Genomic DNA, 20,659 nt, shown 5'->3' with positions numbered 1-20,659 from the left:
GAGTAATAGCTGTGCTCTTCACAAATGTAGCTCTTCATCATTTCAGAAACTCCTGAGAAAAGCAGTATCTTCTGTTTAACTGTAGACACAGATGAGAAATATTTAAAAGTATAACCTTTTTCAAAAAAATCAAAGGAATATTAACTACTGAGCAAACTACTGAAGTTTGCAGATGATACAACAGTGATTGGTCTCATTCAAGACAATGATGAAACCACATACAAATGAGAGGTTGAACAACTAGCCTTGTAGTTCGACCAGAACAACCTGGAACTGAACACACTCAAAACCATAGAAATAGACTTTAGGAGAAACCCTACCATACTACCACCTCTTACAGTACTAGACAACACAGTATCAACAGTAGAGCCCTTCAAATTTCTAGGTTCTATCATATCTCAAGATCTAAAATGGACACCTAACATCAAAAACGTCATCAAAAAAGCACAGCAAAGAATCTTCTTCTTGCGCCAACTCAACAAGCTCAAACTGCCCAAGGAGCTGCTGATACCGTTCTACAGAGGAATTATTGAGTCGGTCATCTGCACCTCTATAACTGCCTGGTTCAGTTCTGCAACCAAGGAGAAAACTCCACCCCCACCAATACTGGCAAGGCAAGCTGCTGAATATGAACAGGGAGCAAACCCTACACTCCCCAGCACTAATGATGGTACTTGTTGAGTAATGAAACTTGGTTGCGAACAAAAACAAAAAACACAACCCAAGCTCAGACAGCACCAAGGATACCACAAACAATGGTGCCACTGATTTTGTTCAGAGCAATTTATGATACAATTCAGTGTTATTGAGTTAATTGATACTTAAAAATTACTTACAGGGCCAATGCTGATGAACTTGGTAAATTGGTCATCAGCCTTGATATGATCATATAATTCCTCCACGGCTCGCTGTCTCAATTTTTTGATGTGAAATTGCTCATAGATATTGGCTATTGCTGGAATAGAAGCAGAAAGAGACCTATGGAAGACCCAGTTTACCTTCTGAAAAATCAGAAGCAAATACAACAGAAACTGTATTCAATCAATTTGCATATGATTTGCACAATCAATATGATTTGCACAATCAACCCAGCATGTTTCCATCGTAATTCAAGCTGCAACTGGGAAACACATCTAATTTCCATTTAACATATTGCTCCAGGCAAACCATGTCTAATTTTTACACCTTTCTTAATCTTCATTCCCCCTCCCCCCAACAAAGGCTTTGGTTTACAGCTTTGCAATTTCCTGTTAAATGTATAGGTAATCTTCAGGAAATGATGGCAATTGGGACTGAAATTTATATTGCGAAGCGATGTGATCATAAAGCCTAAGTCACATGACTACATCACTTAGGAATAGCAATCCCTGTGGTCCCTATTGCGGTTGTTAAACAAGGATCATGAATTTTTAAGTGAGTACTTCCTTGCAACTTCCTGCCAACTTCCATTAATCAAGATCAGTGGGAAAATCAGCAGAAAGTTGCAAGTCCCAGGTGCTCCCAAGGCAGGTAGATAAGTGGCTGCTGCCAGGTGGTAGAGAGAGAGAGAGAGGGAGTGTGTGGATGAGTAAGGGAGTGAACAGGTGGTCAGGAAGGAGTGGCACAAATCCAGTGGGATTTGGGATGGCTGCTGCCATGGGAGAGGATGTGCAACGGTATGCGAGTGACTAAGGAGGGTGCTGTCAGATAGGAGAATAATATATCTGTTACTATCACTGTCATTTGGGGGAACCATTAGATACAATGAAATGTTAGGAAAAACACCTGTTAGGCTTATCTTCCTTATATTCTGGGGATCCTTTTGGAATTACAAAGATGTTTCCTTGGCAGCGTTTTTTATTCTGCAGTAAAATGGAATCTAGCAAGAACAAATGAGGGGGGCCCTTCGGCAAGAACCAGGTTTACATACCATAGATAACGGTCAGTAGCCAACTATGTGGTGTGTATAAATCCCCAGAAGCAATATTATTTTTTTGTGCTGGCCAGTCAATACTGTCGTAGTCTTGTACGTAGAGTTCCTACAAAAGAAACCCAGAAGAATAAAGAATTAGCATTTGAAGATCCACAAGAAATCTCAGTGGGTTTTGAACAGACAAAACTGTTACTTAAGGAACATGCCAGAAGCGCTGACTTCCAAAAGGCCTTTAGAGAGATTTCACCATGAGACCAGAAAAAAACAATTGTGCCTGCCCAATATTTATTTAATATCGTATCCTAAAAAAGATTGGACAACCACTTGTCTGAAATGTTATAGTTTCCTGTTTGAGTAGGGGCCTGGACTAGTCCCACTCACTCCAAGAGAAGAGCCTTTAACAGATTAACAAAGTTGGAAGGGACCTTGCAGGTCATCTAGTCCAACCTCCTGACCAAGCAGGAGACCCTACATCTGCTTCTACCTAGGATCGAACTCACAACCTCCTGATTGTGAGACGAGAGCTCCACCTCTAGGCCACAGCAAACCGAGTTCCCATGTGCAATAATTTCTTTGGCAGGATCTAGGAGAAGAGCCGACATTTGGCAGATTCTTCCATTGAAGGTAAGGTTGGCCCCATATTCCTGGCCTCCCAGAAGAGTCTTAAAACCTAGCTCTGTTGGCTGGCCTAGGGCTCCAATAAGGGTGCTTAATGCTGGGGCTGACTATGCAGAGAGAATATCCCCACCATGTCATATGTCCTCTTGGGTTTTTATCTGTATTTAATCTTTCTTACTTTTAAAATTGTTTTGTATTATCTTTTTATTATGCTGTAAGTCATCCAGACTTACTTTTACAGTGAGATGAGTGTCACATACGTTTCATAAGTACATTTAATAAATAAATTAGATTATCCCACTGTAATGCCCTTCCATCTGCTCTTTTCAGCAGCCAATTTAGCAACACCTCTAAAATATAAGTCAGGGAGAAACAGAAGCTATGGGCCAGGTCCTGCTGTGCTGCCTTTTGGTGGAGATATTTGGACTACAGGTAGTTTTAAACCATTTGTTTAGTGACCATTCAAAATTACAATGGCACTGAAAAAAGTGACTTATAACTTTCACATTTACGACTGAATCAGCATCCCCATGGTCACGTGATCAAAATTCAACTTCTTAACAACTGGCATGTATTTATGACAGTTGCACTGTCCAAGGATCATGTGATCACCATTTGTTACTTTCCCAGCTGGCTTCAAAGAAATAGTCAATGGGGGAAGTGAGGTTCATTTAACAACCGCATGATTCCAAAGTGTGGAAGGGTTAGCTGGCATCCACAAAGGAAAACTTTCTAAGGAATGAGTCACAGTTCTGCTGTGCACTGACTTAACGGAGAGAAGCTAAAACCTTTGGTGATCGGTAAATTGGCAAAGCCATCCTCATTCAAGAACCTGCAGCCCAAAGACCTTCCCGTCACCTGGAAATCTTAACAAACCTACATGGATGACTGATGCCTTATTTGAGGAGGGGATAAGTGGTATTGACTGAGAAATGAAGAAGAAGAAATGGCCCATTCTTCTGGACAATTGTCCTAGCCATCCCCAAGTGAATCATCCTACAAACTGAAAAATTTGCCTCCAAACACTACATCAAAAATTCAACCTCTTGACAAGGCATAATCAAAACATTCTACTGTAAATGCACTACTGAGCCCAGCTTCTGTAGTGGGTCAATGCTAAAATCCAAATCTATGGTTCGTCTGCAGAAGCAAATTCCTGACCCTGACTCAGAAGCAATTTTCCAATCAGTACTGACTGAGGTACAACCCAGTGGGAAAGTGCTGGAAGCAACTGATGAAGCAAAAGAATTAAATGAGGACAATAAAACTGCAGATATTCCAAAAGAAGATGATGTCAGTCATTTGATAATGCAATTAAAGTCATTTGCCATGGAAAATTGCCTAGATATAGTGAGTGGTATGGCCAGCATTCAGAGTGCTTTCTCCACTTACCTTCATAACATGAATAAGAAACAGACTAAAATTGACTCGTTTTTTCATGAGAAAATAATACATACATAAATGTATTGATTTTGTATGATGCAGTATTGTATGAATGATTTTACTATGTTTTCATTATGTGTGTTTCTGTAAAGTAAAATGAGGCATGTGTACATATCAGTACAGTTGTTCAGTATGCTGGCCACTTTCATTCAGTCCCTTGGGTCAATTTTCAGAGGTTTTATTCTATTTTATGAACAGAGAATTACAAGCTTAAATAGTAAGGCTGTGCATTCTTTGAAAACTATTTGGAAATATGTTTTGGAATATGAAAGAGCACAAGCACAGCTTCTCTTTAAAGCAGCACTAAATACAGGGGTGCTTTAATGAGCTGAATTGTGGAAGGCTGAAAAATGTAGCTGCTTTAAAATGATGCCTTAATCCCATGCATTTCATAATACCGCTTTGAAATAATTTTTGAAGCATGTACACCTCTTCTAAATTGGTTTGAAATATATGTATGTATGTGTGTGTGTGTGTGTGTGTGTGTGTATGTGTGTATGTATATATGTATATATGTATGTGTGTATGTGTATATATATATATATATATATATATATATATATATATATATATATATATATATATATATATATATATATATATATATATATATAGCAAAAAGTTGGGGGGGGGGTGTCAAAAGGCATTTTCCTATATTTCAATTTTGGAATCCTTTGGGGACTGGGAAACTGAAAATTGGCCCAATCCTACATCTTAAACAAGATCAGAGATTCCATTAATTGAAAGTCATTGGACTAATAGGAAAGCTATGCTTTGGCAACTACCCATCGAAGGCTCAAGATAAGTTCATCTTCTTCTGCAGTGAGGCGGACAGCATAGCAGTAGGCCATTGGCAGGTAAACCTGGCGGCAATGACACCAAAGTGTGGAAGGGTTAGCTGGCATCCATGAAGGAAACAACCTATTGTGAAGTGGAAAGAAGGGAAAAGCTCGTAACAGTGGACGGTTGCCTGCAAAGACAATGTAACAAGACAATGTGACTGAAGGAAATGCAAAAAGATCATGACAACAAAACATGGAGTGGCTGCCTAAACACACTTCATCCAGCAGGCTTTGAAAAATTGGCCACTGGCATGCCCATCTCTAGCAATTATCAGACCTCAAAGAGTCTCCGTGAAGTTGTCCAGTGTATAAATAATTTCACCTTTGGGGACAGTATCCAAAATACTGGAATCAGGTTGTACTCTTTTGGTCTTAGATGAAAACTGTGATATAGTGACCCTTTTTACTCTTGCTACTCTAATTGGTAGACAAGTTTAGAAAGCCATTTGGTAATGCTTAAAGCACCATACACTCCTTGTGGGGAGGAGGTATTAGATTCTAATCTTAAACATTGAGGTGAATTTTTAAAAGTAAATATAGGAAATTCCTCCTCAGCTTGTAGAAAAGAAAACAGAAGAGAAAGTAAAGGAGGACATTCAAGAGCCCAGGGAAAAAATCCTCATACTAAATACTGAAACAGATTCCATTAATAATGTGATTTCTTCAGTCTCACCATGAAAATACAACTAAGAATTCATTGTGAAGCTTTTCCTATACCTCTTACCTCATAAATAAATTTTTAGCAGTTTAAACTTACAAGTGGTCTGTTTTGGAAGGAGATAGGGGGGATATTCTGGAATATGGGTTGAAATATAATAAACTGATCTGAATGAATAGGAAATTAACTGACTTGCAAAGAGCATGTGCAAATTCTAAAAAACCTTTGGGTCTTGGAAGGGGGGATGGTAAACAGGGTTGGGAATTTTTTGGGTCAAGTGCATCCATCCATATAACGAACACAGACAGAAGCTGGGTATAATTTTCTTGATGATGATTTACACACCACATCTCAGGAAGCAACGTATTCATTCCTTCCCAACTGTAGACATTCAAGACAGCCAGCCAAAATTTACCCCAGGAAGGGACTCCTACAGCACCACCTGAAGAATTCCAAAACAGAATAATATCAAAACAGCTGACAACTTTATAAAACATAAACAGTTCATAGTTATTACAGAGGAAAAGAAAGGGGAGAAATGATCTATTTACAGTTGTCCTTTTTCCCTCAGCCTATGTGGTGTGTCTTGCCTTCTCAGTCCCGAAAAGACACTGCTACCAAATAGTCTGGCCTCATCCTTCCTCTTTTTCCCTTAGCCCTGTTCATAACAACAGTTTTTATATGAGTCATTCTTTACAGATAGACTTTTCATATCTCCTGAAGTTTCTGGCCAGGAAAATGTACAACATACAGTAGAAAACAAAAAGTAAAAGAGTGGCTTCAATTTATTCAGTCAGAGAGAAAGCAAGAAGAGCTAATGAGTAACTTTTTACCTCCCATAGAACTAATACAAATACCTACTATTCATTGGACTTGGAGCAGACTAGAAGAACAAATCTACTCACAAGGCTAAGTAAAACAGGGAACTCTTAGGAAAGAAGAGATGGTGCTTCCTACTTAAAGACTTCCTAGGTATCAGATCCCTAAAAGTGATACTGCCATTCATTTGGGAGAAGGGGAGCCTCGGAGTTAAATCATTAGCTACATCTAAAACAACTGAGTTTTACAACTTTACAACTGGTTTCCTGTCTCCGGGAGACTGAAGGTCCCAACATCTCTCGAGGGATGTTTATGGTAGCCATGTGGGATATATAACTTTGATGTCTAACTAGAGATAGCCCTGGGAACGTGTGCTTTATTGACTCCCAGGGCAGAAGAGTTAAGGAAGTATCTTCACACTTGTATATAGGTCAGAATCTGCATTCCAACAAACGGGAGGGGTCATTATCAGCTTAATCCCATTTGCATGGCCTAAAGGTTTTTAGGTGCTGCTTTGCTTCTAATGGTTTCCATCCTGCTTGATTAAAAATTCCTTTTGAAATAATCAGTTTCAAGAGTCTTTACTTTCTCAAGTTAGGAGAGGAGCCATTACACTAGGAAAATTGAACAATGTAAGTAACATTTAATTCACAAGTGGTCACATAATCATTCCCATTTCCTGCAAATAGCAAACTATTAATCAATGAACAGCATGAGGCATGTTAATTACTGAGCAGCTTCAATCAAGCTGAGAATATCATCTGAAAACCAGAGGAACCTCTTAGCTAGATATTTAGAAAAGGAGGCAGGTTGGCATCAAGCTGATCTTTTTTTCTTCTCCTAGATTTTCATAATAACAAACATGATCAAGGAGAATCAAGAATGCACTGAAAAATCTAAAGTAAAAATGTAATATTCCTCCTCAAGTCCTCCTGAACATGGGAAAGCTCAAAACAATGAAATAGGAAATGTATTTGCTACATGTTTAAGTCTTTGGCATCAGCAAATTAAAATGAATGCCAACTGGATTTTTTTTCAGCCAGTTGACCATACTGTTTACTACTCAGGGCACAAAAACAAAGAAACTGCATTTTTTTCATAATCAGGAAGGATCTAGTGAAAGTAGTATTTGGGCATAATGTAGCAATGTTCAAATATTAGCCATTACACTTCCTGTACAACCTTTTAATATGAAGGTTATCCAAGTATATTCTCCAACCACTGAGGCAGAAAAAGAGGAAATTTTATGGTCCAGTGTTTGGATCAACTTGTCCAATTTTATGGACAAGTTTTATGATCCAGTTTAACGTGAAATCAGTAGAATATGCAAACAAATGTGCTATTTGGAGATTGGAATGTCAATGGTGGAAATCATGATGAAGAAAATATAGTTGGACTATATGGCTTAGGAAACTGAACTGGAATGGTCAGGCATGAAAGACAGGAGCACACATGAAGTTCCAATTAAACTGATTTATTACAATTCATGCTTATGCACAGGAAATTTACGCAACTAAACTTTAGCACTATTTTGGCACTAGATAAAGTCAACGGAATTGAAGACAAGTTGGATTTTGTCTGTTTGTGATTACGTAAACACTCTAGGCTGATTCCTCTTTTGACTTGCCTCCAAGTTCTGCCACTCCTTCTCCTTCAAGAACAGAACAATGTATCAGTTTCTGGCAATCTAATTACTTCACTGCTATCAAAATCTTCAAACAACTAAAGTGTTGGACATCATAGAAAATGAATACAAAAATGAAAATAACTATGCTATTGGCAGAAGCATGTGGAAGACTCAGCTACAAGAGCAAAAATGTGGCCAGACACTGACTATGGAACAGATCATGAACTGTTCATGTACAAGTTCCAAACTAACCTAAAGCATAAGAACAAAGCCAACTTGTTTCTATGATACAATCTTGAGCATATATCCACCATTTTCAAGGAGCTTGTCAGGAATTGCTTGGAAGCCCTGAACCTAATTTGACAGAGGATCAGAGGAAATGAGGAATAATATCAGAGAAATTGTTAAGAATAAATGTGAAAAAAGACTGCCAAAAATAGACTAAAGAACACTACATGTCAGAATAAGAGGTGGAAATTGCCAAAAAGAAAACAGAAACTAAAGTAAATATAGGCAAAGATCTCAGGAAGCAACCTAATAAAGAGTTTCAGAAAGGTGTTACAAATGACAAGAAGTGGTATTGACACTAATAAAGACACTGAAGACAGGAAGACCTGAAGGGCCAGAATAGGGATAAATATCTCTAAAGACAGTGTACCAATATGGTCACTAAGAGATGAAATCAACTTAATCCATAAACACATAAACCATAATTTGCGATTATTCTGTAAGCAGAGTGTCCTTTTTTCCAAAGGCATCAAATGATGGTAAAATAAAAAATAAAAGCCACATTTATTTCCAGGCTCCAGCTGGTCATTCACCTTTGCTATGGAGGTTATTTCGAGCCTTCACTAAATCTGGATCATCAGCGCTGACTCCAAGAATACGCATGGCCGTGTAGTTCAGAGCAGTAGAAAATACCTTAGACAAGTCCTCAATGTGTCTAACAGACAACAAACAAGAAAAGTGTTAGGTAGATGGGTTCACACAAGAAAACCCAACTGTACTTCAAGTTCTGTGAATTTTTAAGAACTGATTAAACCAAAGAAGGCAAAATAAAAGAGCATGGAGTAATTTTATTACAACTTGACTAACAATGGCTATATTTTAGAGTTTTATTTTAAATGCATAAGAGAGAAATATAATGCTGCAGATTGAGATTAGGTAGAATTACAGTTTGCTTGCAGAATCAATTCACCAGAAATAGGAAAAATTAATACTGTAATCCCTAAGCATTCAAATGATAAATCAGAGAAGTAAAGCTTAATGAGCACTAGTGATAACAACTCTATGGATTTGTTTCCTATTCATCCAAGCCATATAAACATTAGGAATATGGTGTTATCTGGGCTGTTTTGAGTTTCTTTCTCTCTTCTATTAATTAAACATTCCACCTTCTAGACAATGTGGAAGACAGAAGACAATGTCTTTCAGACAGAAAGTCATTCCTCAACCTCATTTGTGAAAGGAAGCTATTAGCGCATTTTAACAATGCAATAAATCTAAAATTTCTTTCCAAGAAATATAACCATAGGAAGGATAGCTTTAAAAAGAAAACAAAGAAGTCTGGACATTTCACTATCTATAGCTACAATTAATGTATCTGTTAGAAGAAGCATTGGAAACAACTGCAGGAACCAGCCAGGAGTTCCCAGCCCATAGGTGGGTAGGAAACATTTTAAAGTAATTCCACCTTAATTGATCTGCTATGAATTTGTCTGGAAGTTATTTTTATAGTTTTCAAGACTACACATTAAACTAGCATTAAGAAGTCTTCCTGAAATTCATATCATTTTCATTTGCTGAGTTTTCAAACTTTGTGGGGTTTAAGAAGCATAAATAGGACTAAGCAACAGAATTTCCACCTATTCCAAACAAAGCCACTGTCTGTTCTAAGCCCTTCCCCCATTCTCCCACTTTTTTTCCTACCAAAGTCATTCGCTCTGCCTTTATTTTATACCATTTTGGTAATAAAATCATAGTGATGGAAGGAACCTCAGAAGTCTTCTAGTCCAACCCTCTGCTCGAGGCAGAAGCCTTATGCTATCCCAGTCAAATGATTGTCTAGTTTATCCCCTCTTGGCTTCATAAAAAATCTGTCAATCGTGACGCTAGAACTACTGAACAGTTATTAAGAAAGTAGTGTTTTATGTAAAGGGAAATCTATACTTATATTTAAATTAGTGTAGATTATGACAGGACAAATGTTATTAATAAACACAGGTGTGAACTATGTTGGAGCCCCCAAATTAATAAAAATTAGTCAACATGACAAAAGACATATATTAGATACAAAACAGAGTAAGCTAGAGGCCATTGCAATAGCAGATAAATTGGATAAAACAAAGTATTGGCAGGGAAGGAAATAAGGGATAAAAAGCACAGATTATACACAAGCTTTTTTGGTTCAAGCTGATGTCTTGTATATTTCCTAGAGATAGAAAAATGTTCGAAATAACTATACAGATAATTCTCAACTAACAACCATTTGTTTAGTAATCGTTCAGAGTTACAGAAGAACTGAAAAAAGTGACTTATAACCATTTTTCACACTTATGACTATTGCAGTTTCCCTGTGGTCACATGATCAAAATTCAGATGTTTGGCAACTGACTTATATTTATGATAGTTGCAGTATGCCAAGACTGAGAAAGATTCTCCAAGGTTTCATAAAATATTTCACTGCAATAGTAGATTTTTGCAAGATAACAAATTTCTATTACCCTTTCAAAATGCAAAGTAATTGTAGATTTCTTACTGATTTCTTAAGGCACTAAACACTCTTGGCCAATTCCTGAAACAGGTATCAACTTCTCCTTAGGAATCCCAACCATTTGCTCCTGAAGTAATTGGCTAGGCATTGATGCCCATCAGCAATAAGAGCTTTTGCCTTTTTATGCCTTTGGTTCAAACATGTATGATATGCCACTGTGTAATATGCTTATGAATTCACACTGCCCACACCGAGAGCAGCATATCAATCCCTTCTGAACCAGGATGGCATTTGCCAGCTGGAAAAAGGAGTGACTGTCAGATATTTACAATTGAAAAAAAAATCCAGGGACATCTCTATTTAGGCTGAGGAGAACCGAAATGTTGCTAGTGCTGCTGCCACCACCACTGGTAATGAAATAGCAGAAAGTGGGGAAAGTCCTTCTGAAGCAACGGCTTTTGAGCTTTACTCACAGGCCCCATCCTCCATCTGGGAGTTGCACTGAACGCAAGTAACGCACCATCTCCTTCCTACTTTCTTCTGGGAGTGGAATCTTAGCAACGTGGCACACAATCAGAAGTCCTGTTGGAAGAAGACCAGAAGGTAGAAAAATGCAGTTAAGGCTGGAAAGCCTTTTCAGGCAGCAACAACAAGCTGTTGAAATAATGAATGGTCTCTGAGCTTCTGCTGAAATCCAATGATTGGAATGCTTAGACTTAAAAGATTCCAAGAGGCCTGGAGACAGACCTGTCTTTTAAACTCACCACCGTCATGAGCCAATTTGTTCTAGCTATCTATTCCTTTTAAACTATTAGTCAGTAATTGGTAGCGTGTAGAGAAACATTTACTGTATTTTTCGGAGTATAAGACGTACCTTTTTTCCTCAAAAAACAGGCTGAAAATCTGGGTGCATCTTATACATCGAATACAGCATTTTTTGCCCCCTGAAGTCCCACCCCTTCACCAAAATGGCCGTGCATACCCTTATGGAGGCTTTCAGAGAGCTCCTGGGGGCTGGGGAGGGCAGAAATAAGCAAAAAATGGGCCGTTTTTGCCCCTCCCCAGCCCCCAGCAGCACTCTATAAGCCTCCATAAGCAGTTTTTTTGACAAAAAACGGGCCTGTTTTTGTGAAAAACGGGTCATTTTTTGCTGATTCTCCCCCCAGCCTCCCCCCAGGAGCACTCTGCAAGCCCCCCCCCCCCCCAAGGCTCTTCATGCCTTTTATTTGAAAAACAGGGAGGTTTCCATAGTGAAAAAAATTTTTTCCCCTTTTGGAAAGCTCTTTAACTGATTGATGAGAATTACATTGATCAAGTGCTGTGCCAGCAGAAACAAGTCTTAGGTGCTGCAGATTGTCAGTGATTTCCTTCTTCAGAACATGGATAAATGCACCTGGAAACATCTACCTACCTACCTACCTACTCTCTCTCTCCCTATCTACCTACTGTATTTCTTCCTCTCTCTCCCTCTATCTACCTACCTTCCTACCTACTCTCTCTCCCTACCTATCTACTGTATTTCTCTCTATCTATCTCTTTCTGTATCCCTCTACCTACCTACCTACACTCACTCACTCTCCCCTACCTGCCTACTGTATTTCTCGCTCTATCTCTCTATTTCTCTCTCTCTCTATCCCTTTATCTACCTACCTACCTACCTACTCTCTCTATCCCTACCTACCTACTGTATTTCTCCCTCCATATCTCTCTCTATCCCTCTATCTATCTACCTACCTACTGTATTTCTCTCTCTCTTTCTATTTCTCTCTCTCTCTCTATCCCTCTACCTACCTACACTTTCTCTCTCTCCCTACCTACCTACTGTATTTCTCCCTCCCTCTCTCTATCTCTCTACTTACCTACCTACTCTCTCTCCCGACCTACTGTATTTCTCTCTCTATTTCTTCTCTATCCCTCTACCTACCTAATTACACACACACTCTCTTACCTACCTACTGAATTTCTCTTTCTCTCTCTCTCTCCCTCTCCCTTTATCTACCTACCTACCTACCTAATTATTCTCTCTCTCTCCCTACCTACTTACTGTATTTCTCTCTCTTTCTCTCCCTCTATCTACCTACCTACTTTTTTTAAAATTTGCCTCTTCAAAACCTTGGTGCGTCTTATACTTTGGTGCGTTTTATACTCTGAAAAATATGGTAATTAATTCTGAAGTAGCTACAACCAATGTAGCTTAGAAGATTATTTGCCTTTGATACAAAACACTGATCATCTGACCAATGCATGACCATCTGTGAGAAGAAGCTAGTGGGACCTTTCTTGTAATAATACCTGGCAACAGAAAGAGAGGTCCTCCATAATCCTCAGCCCAGTGACCATCCTCTGCTTGTAGGCCTGCAAAAAATTTCATCCCATTTAGCGCTGCCTCTTCTGCAGTACAGGCTGTAGGCAAGATTGGGAAGACTTTAGTCTGCAAAATAGAAAGAATTGGAACCAGAAAGTAATATAAATGACCAGACTGTATAGGTCCATAAAAGTCTAAAGGGAACTGGCATATGTATAAAGATGTTCACTGAAGTCTACTGCTTTATTCAAGCAGTACAACATATGGAGGGGTACTTAACTGCTCTCTCTCCCTGATTCTGGTACAATAGAAAGGATAGCAGCTGACCTTGGATTTGCTCCCTAGGCAAACCAAAAACAGTTCTGATACCAGCCAGAAAAGATTCATAGTGAATTTGTTTACTTGTTCTTTGTTTATTATTTTTTACAAATGTTTGAACATATTCAGAACACCTTCCTCCTCCTATTTTCCCTACAACAACCCTGTAAGGTGAGCTGGGTGGAGAGAGAATGCTTGGCTCGAGGTAATCCACTAGGCTTTAATGGCTAATGCAGGACTAGAACTCAGTTTCACACTTTCTAGCCTGATGCCTTAAGCACTAGACCAATCCTACTGTATGATAAACCACAGGTTATCTAACCCTGCTTTCATCTAATCTATTGTTTTATGGAACCAGCCAGTATCTGTATGCTTCCTAAAGGGCAGTATCCTCTTTCACCTTGTGAGAATCTGCTGAATATTGCTTCTGGACCCAGATCCAACACACTGATGCCTGAAACACTAAAAGATATTAGTAAGAGAAATACATAGAATATGAGCCTTCTTCAAACACTTTCTTGTATATACTGGAAAGTAATATTTCTAATTACAGAAGACTAGAAATAAAAGTTGAAGTCTGCAGTATAAGTCATGTATTTCAGATGGTATCTTTCTAAAAAGAGAGCTGTAGATCGCTTTTGCATCCTTTCTCCAATTTACAGAGGGCCAGCACTGAGATGTGTACATAAACCATCTGAATCCATCACATCTTCTTATAGTTTTGTCCTTTCAGAGGTTTTTGTCAAGCAAATCAGTTTCACCATATTTGCCCTTTTCCAAAAGAAATTAAGTAGCAACAGACAAGCTCCCCAGAAATATGGAGCGCTCTCCCACCATTACCATTTTCCCTTTTGCAAAGACACTGTGTGTCATGGGACAATTCCTGGATACTCATGTTAACAGTAGAGCTCCACAGATCTTCACAGTGCCTCACATGACCCAAAGATGCACTATGAATATGCTCTCTTCCATGTCTGCTAGAGTACAGAAATATTTTGCAACAGACAAGCTGTCCTGCTCCCTAAAGACTGAACTTGAAAGAAATTTTGAGAGTTTTGCAAGCTGTCCATCCCCCTCCTATCTCATATTCACAACAGCATCAGTCACTTACTGTGTCCAGCCCTAGAGAATGAGCCTCCAGTGCAGTCTGCTCCCGCTCCACACCCTCGCCATCTGCTAGATATCGCCACCGCTGCCGACCTTCTTCATTACTCAAACGCCAGCGGGTTAAGTCTGTGGCTGGTTCTGTCTTATATGGGCCTCCTCTTCTCCGTAAATATCTAACAGGGGTGAAAAGCAAAAGAGAGACCCTAGGTAAAGCCTTCATCCTAGCATTGCAAATGAAAAATGTCCAAGCATTAGGATCCAAGCAGTGTCTGAAACTTGTTTTTTAGGATTCCAGCTTAAAACTAAACTATGGATTAACTGTGGATAAAATAAAACTCGCTACAGCCACATGTAATAGAAAATGTAAGGAAATAAACCCATTGGATAAGTAAAACAGAACAATTAATCAGTAGAACAGCTTTCTTCCAGAAGTTATGAATGCTCCAACAGTGGTAGTTTTTAAGAAAAAACTGGACAACCATTTGTCTAAAATGGTATAGGGTTTTCTGCCTGAGCTCTAGAATACCTCCAAGGTCCCTTCCAATTTTCTGTTAGTCTATATCTGTTTAAATGTGTAATCTCAAAATCCAATAAAAAATTAAATCAGGAAATAAAACATCTACTGTTTCTCCCTGTATGCTTCCAATGTGAAGCTGCTTGGTTTGTGGAGGGTTCAGCCCCATTCCTGCCTCTCAGCATTTGTATCTCTTCTATTAATCATACCATGATATGCAAACAGCCAATTATGGGCTATTCATCTAATGGTAATTCAATGTGCTTTGGCTTAGTTCAATATTTATATAGGTAGTCCTCGACTTACAACAGTTCATTTATTGTCCCAAGGTCATATGATCATCTTTTGCAACCTTCTGACAAGCAAAATCAATAGGGAAGCCACATCCAATTAACAACCAGGTTATTGACTTATCATCTTCAGTGATTCACTTAACAACTGGTCATAAAATGGGACAAAATTCACTTAACAAATTTCTCACTTAACAAGAAATATTGAGGTCAATTGTGATTGTAAGTTGAGGACTATTGTACTCAGCTAATATACTCAAACTCTTAAGAGTAAAAATGCACCAGTAATTACTTGCACACCTTCTGATGGTGTGATACTGGGGATTGTGTCAATTTCAACAGATGATGTGGGAAAAGTTACAATGTTTTAATTTAATTTAAAAGGGCTTCTATTTTTGGACAAAGTTCTAAATCCTTCAAATAGATGAACCAAAGAAACATCTCTGTTGACATCAAATTCCCCTCAAACGGCTTTTCTCTGGGACTGCTATTTAAAGAGCTGCATTGGTGACCTTTTTACATGTTTGAGAATGATTTGCTTTCCAATAGCTGAGAATATATGAGAATAAGGTTAAATTGTTGGGTCTTGATGTTTTCTGAGCTCAGAGTGCCAAGAATCCAGGCTCCAAGCCGATGTGCTGCAGGCATTCTTACCAAACCAGCCTTTTTACATCAGCCTTCTTTGGTCACTAACTCCCTCGGCACCTCTATTTTAAGGGATTATTTTTACCATGTATCTTTTTATTCTACCATTTATATGGGATTTGTCAATTTTACTATGTTTAATCTAGAAAAGGTTTATGGCTATTGCAAACCAATTCAAGTTTTTCTATGATATAGTAGAGAAATATAATACAGAAGAAGAAAAAGATGTATAAAATACAAGAATGAATTTGATAAATATGAAATATTATCAAAATTAACCTTTTTTGTGAAACGAAAGGACAACCAAACCACAAACAGCCTCTGTGTGATTTAAATTGTTTAACAGAGAAAGAGCATAGAGCAATAATGTATGTATCACATCATATATACATAGTACAAATATGTTTTTAATTATTCCCATTTTGTCAAAAAAATTAACGGGTAGATGATCACAGAAGATTCAAATCCCTTCTCAGACCATGGGAAAATGTGTCATTTTTTAATCACCAATTACGTCCTGGACTTTTCATTCTTTTCTTCTTTTTTTTTTCTTTTTTTCTTTTTGCATCGCCACAAGTAAAGCATCCTAGTGATTTTTCCAAACAAAGCTAAAACTAAAACGACCAGAAAGCTCTGGAAGAAGCCTAAAATAGGAGAGATGCCAAAATACTCACGTTCCATCCATCCTGTCACTCTGAGCTAAGGTTGAAGCCTGCAGGCAGTAGCAGAAGGATCGGCATAAAATAAAGTACAGCCAAGGCTGGACTTATCACACACCTCACAGCTCGACTGTGTCAGCGGCACGCTGGGATATGAAGTCTTTTGTGTGAATCGTGGCCCAAAGCAGTTCCTTCTTGAGGACTACAATTCCCAAGAAGCTATTGGAAACCTCCGATTTGAACTGATGAAAGTACGAGCCAATCACGAGAGTTTAGGTACAATTGAAGGCGGAGTCAGTTTCCAAGTAAAGCTTGCTGTTGGTCTCCTATGGGAAAGGAGAAACCTTTGCAGGGAGTAATCACAGAAGAACGAGTTATTGGATGTGGAACAATAACAGGCGCTGGTGGCTTTAACGGAGCAAGCGAGAAGATCCAAAGAAATGCAGGGACTCAGCAAGTCAAATTCCGGCGCTTTCACCATTGAAAATTTAAAGCCGAGGCCACGGAGGAGCGCTAGCCCTTCCGCGCTTTGATCTGGTTTTCCTCCTTAGAGCTTAAATGTGGACTGCTGCAGAGCTTCCATGCGAAGGAAGCGAGTCTGGCTCAGATCAGTGACAAGAAAATGGGGATGGGAAGAAAGCCGCAAAGAGCACAGAAGGGACGCTTCCAAATTAAGTGCAAAAATCATGTGTTGGGGCTACAGCCCTTTGCAGGATATGAGGCAAAACTTCTTTCAAGCCAGCCAAACCAATGTAACTCTCCAGATATAGATACCTATAGTTGTAGGGCATTGACACCAGGTGGAAATCTTCCGGTGAAAAATCGCATCATGCTGGGGATCTCTGTAGAATTTAAAGTGATTTACAGCTTCACAGCAAACCAAACATGTTCTTGGATTATGCCTAACTCTGACAGATTGTGGCTGGAGGGAGGCAGTTAACGATTGAAACAGTTTGAGTTACTGAAATTAGCCCGTAGTGTCATCTAACGAACTTACTATTTGCTTTTGCTAAATAAAGAGGCTTGGCTGGTTCATCTCTAACAAAGTTGGTCATTATTGCTGAGATGTTCAATTAGCACCAGTAGGCCGAGGACTAGCTGCTGCAGTGTTTGTACAAACACGAAACCCTTAAATGAATCCTGAACTGTAATGTCAGATCCTAAATTCTGCATTCTGAATGTTGTTTCCTATTGATGAAACTGACAGCCTTTTCTATTTAAAGGAAGCCATTGTAGACATCCAATAATTCTGTATGTTGATGGTAATGAGGCAGATTGTTCACCATATCACATAGATGTCAAATTATATGCCAAGAACATTTGTTGAATAAGAGTACCCATCTCTTTCCATAAAGTTGAACTGAAAAGACATATCAGTACATATGTGGTCCTTGACTTATGACCACAATTGGGACCAGAATTTCCATTGTTAATCAAAGTGGTTGTTAAGTGAGTTGTGCAAGTTTATGACCTTTTCTGCCATGGTTGTTAAGCAGTTAAGTGACTCATGGTCATTAAGCATATACAATTTACTCCATTGACTTTGCTTCTTGGAAGCTGGCTGGGAAAGTAGCAAATGATAATCATGTGACACAAACACCCCCCCAACGCTCCAACCCTCATTAATATATGCCAATTGCCAAGCTCCTAAATGTTGATCATGTCACTCTGGGGATGCTGCAATAGTTGATTGTCACTTTTCAGTAGTGTTGTAATTTCAAATGGTCAGTAAACAAATGGATGCAAGATGAAGACTGCCTATACTTTCACAACAGGATGAAGTCCAAAAAGAAAGAATTACACTAACTGCAATAGGAACTTCTAGCTCTCATTTATAAGTGAGTTTAAGGCAGAGTCTGAACATTTTGAATCTTTTCTTCCTTCAAAACTGCCTTTTGAAAGATAGCTGCTAACAAACTCCTATCTGCTAGTTGTGATTCCATCCAAAATTTTGCGTCTAATATTAAAAATATTGACTGATCAATTTGGCTGGTCTCAACATCTCAGAAACAGATTTTTTTTGGTATTTTTTCCCCTGAAATGTTTGGCCAAAAAGAAAGATTTCAGTGGAACATTCCCTTGCTGCAGTTATGATTTCTACTCATGAGTTGACAAGCTTGTTTTACTGGGATATGTTTCAGGTTGTTTTGCTGAAATATATTTCGTCAGAGCAGAGCATCGTTCTGTGGGAGAATCATTCTGTGACAGAAAATTGTCCTGCTTCACTTTGCATGTTGAATAGAACATACTATGCAACATAACTGGTCTAAACTAGGATTCAGGAAATTCTTTTGATCAAGGGCCTGATCCTACCTCTGTCTTTGCAGGTATAAGATGGCAAGACTGCAGGCCAAACAGCACAGTAGCCATTGGACAGTGCCAGCCTGTCAGAAAGCAGGCTGACTGATAGGCCTTTATGGCCACCTAGGATATTCACGCATCCACGGCCCTTGGCTGAAATATGGCACTGATAATCTGCCACCCACTTGCCTGTTCATTCATGGCTCATGGGCTGTATAAAAACAAATGGCAGGTCAGATTTAGCCTGTGGATCATAGTTTGAGGAAATAAAGTCTTCAGATTTGGTGTGAATATAGTTATTTATTACACAGTATAAATATAAGTTGGAAACTTGTTTTAGTGCATTCCCTCAAATAGAGCATTTTGACATATATCAAATTGCTGGATGCCCCATTCATGTTGTCCTAATTGTTTTAACTATACATTTCAAAACTTTCTAGTTCTACATGATGGATTGGTTTGTCTAGTTCTTCATGAGCTTGATTGTTAAGGGGTTAGTAATAGTATAATATTAAGTGACATTGTTTTCATGGTAAGACGCTGAGCCTGCGTTCTGCTGAGGTCAGCAGCTTGGCAGCTCGATTCCCATGAGCAAATAAACCATGTAGGGACAGGAAAGGAGCCTCCCCCGATTGTCTACTGGCATCCTGGCATCCTGCGGGTAAGATAACACCGCCCGAAAACAATCCTTTCACAGAGGCAGCCAGCTGCTTCAGTGATCCCTGGCTAAAACGTGCCATACACTAAACAAAAAACAAAAAAAGCAAAAGCAAAAGGATGCACCAATCACCCAACTTGAAAGTAATTGGTAGTATGAGTTGACTGAGACCAGAAGATTGACATTCTCAGTAGAATCCGCATGCGTGAGAATGGGAGATGGCTGCCGAGTCTCACCGCTCCGGCTATCGAAATAAAAAAACAAAAGACTTCAGGTGACCAAGACCCCGGACATGAGAACGGAGGGGTCCCTCCAAGATACCAACGCTCAGGCTTCCCGGGGAGGTAATTATTTGAGGAGAGGGCTGCCTTTGGGTGGCTCCTGGACGGTGTTACCTCCCTCGACAATCTTCTTAAACAGCTGGTCGGCGGCGGCAACGGCGGCAACGGCTTTACGCGAGCGGCGGTGGTTTTGGCCTCGCCGCCCTGAGAAGCCGCCCCATTGCCTTGGGAGACCTGGTCTTTCATTAAATAACTTTTATTGTTGGCGTGCGGGCTTGTGCCCCAAACAGGGGGTGGGGAATTCTATGGAAGTGCCTGCCTGGACTAGAGAACTAGCTCTCTCCCCCCACTACAACCCTGCAGCTCTGCAACGCAGCCCAGCTGATTTTCCCTTTTCCCCTTTGGCACGGCATTTATCTTACATCTTGCCATTGCCTCCGTTGGCTTCCACCTATTGTTTAACTGCCGGGGCTGTGACCCCAGGACTTCAACGATGGGTTCCTCGCTGTGCTGGCTGTGTTGGTTATTGTTTGCTGCTGTTGCCATCTCAAGAGAGCCACGTCCGACAGAACTATTTACTGAACTCTTCTACATTGGACGCCATTGCTCTGGAAAGGCAGGGTACCTGGAGCTTAGACTCCCTCCAGTGGCCACTACTGGTACTTTTTTCATCTTTGGGCTGGTTTATTATTTTAGACTCCCCACTGTGGCCATTACTGGTACTTTTTTCATCTTTTGGCTGGTTTGTCATCTTCACCGCCTCTTTAATTAACATCTACCCACCCTTTCTGCAATTACATCCTCTGGGCTTCCACACGCGCGTACAAACTGTATCTGCCCGACCAACATTACTTTTCGCCACCCCAGGGAAACCATCTCAGTCACCTAGACTTTGCCTTCCCCAACATTGTTGGCAAACCGGACTAAACATCGTTGGCGGTCTTTTTAA

At 39.5% G+C, this 20,659-nt stretch overlaps 1 protein-coding gene across 1 annotated transcript in view; it reads right to left on the bottom strand.

The window, feature by feature from the left end:
• LOC116506821 (lanosterol synthase-like) overlaps positions 1-16,533 on the bottom strand; it is a 41,522-nt gene extending 24,989 nt beyond the window's left edge. Inside the window, exons 1-9 of the mRNA XM_032214741.1 lie at positions 16,486-16,533; positions 14,367-14,535; positions 12,925-13,063; positions 11,106-11,214; positions 8,741-8,862; positions 5,819-5,915; positions 4,759-4,894; positions 1,910-2,018; positions 837-955 (exon numbers count right to left, since the gene is read on the bottom strand). Coding sequence (XP_032070632.1) covers positions 837-955; positions 1,910-2,018; positions 4,759-4,894; positions 5,819-5,915; positions 8,741-8,862; positions 11,106-11,214; positions 12,925-13,063; positions 14,367-14,535; positions 16,486-16,496 — 1,011 coding nt within the window. The 5' untranslated portion in view covers positions 16,497-16,533. The remainder of the gene's footprint in view (positions 1-836; positions 956-1,909; positions 2,019-4,758; positions 4,895-5,818; positions 5,916-8,740; positions 8,863-11,105; positions 11,215-12,924; positions 13,064-14,366; positions 14,536-16,485) is intronic.
• Positions 16,534-20,659: the final 4,126 nt, after the last annotated feature.

The sequence above is a fragment of the Thamnophis elegans genome, chromosome 3, assembly GCF_009769535.1.
Source record: "Thamnophis elegans isolate rThaEle1 chromosome 3, rThaEle1.pri, whole genome shotgun sequence".
In the NCBI taxonomy this organism is placed as follows: domain Eukaryota; kingdom Metazoa; phylum Chordata; class Lepidosauria; order Squamata; family Colubridae; genus Thamnophis; species Thamnophis elegans.
Note: the sequence above shows the minus strand (reverse complement) of the source record. Positions and strands in the feature narration are given on the sequence as shown.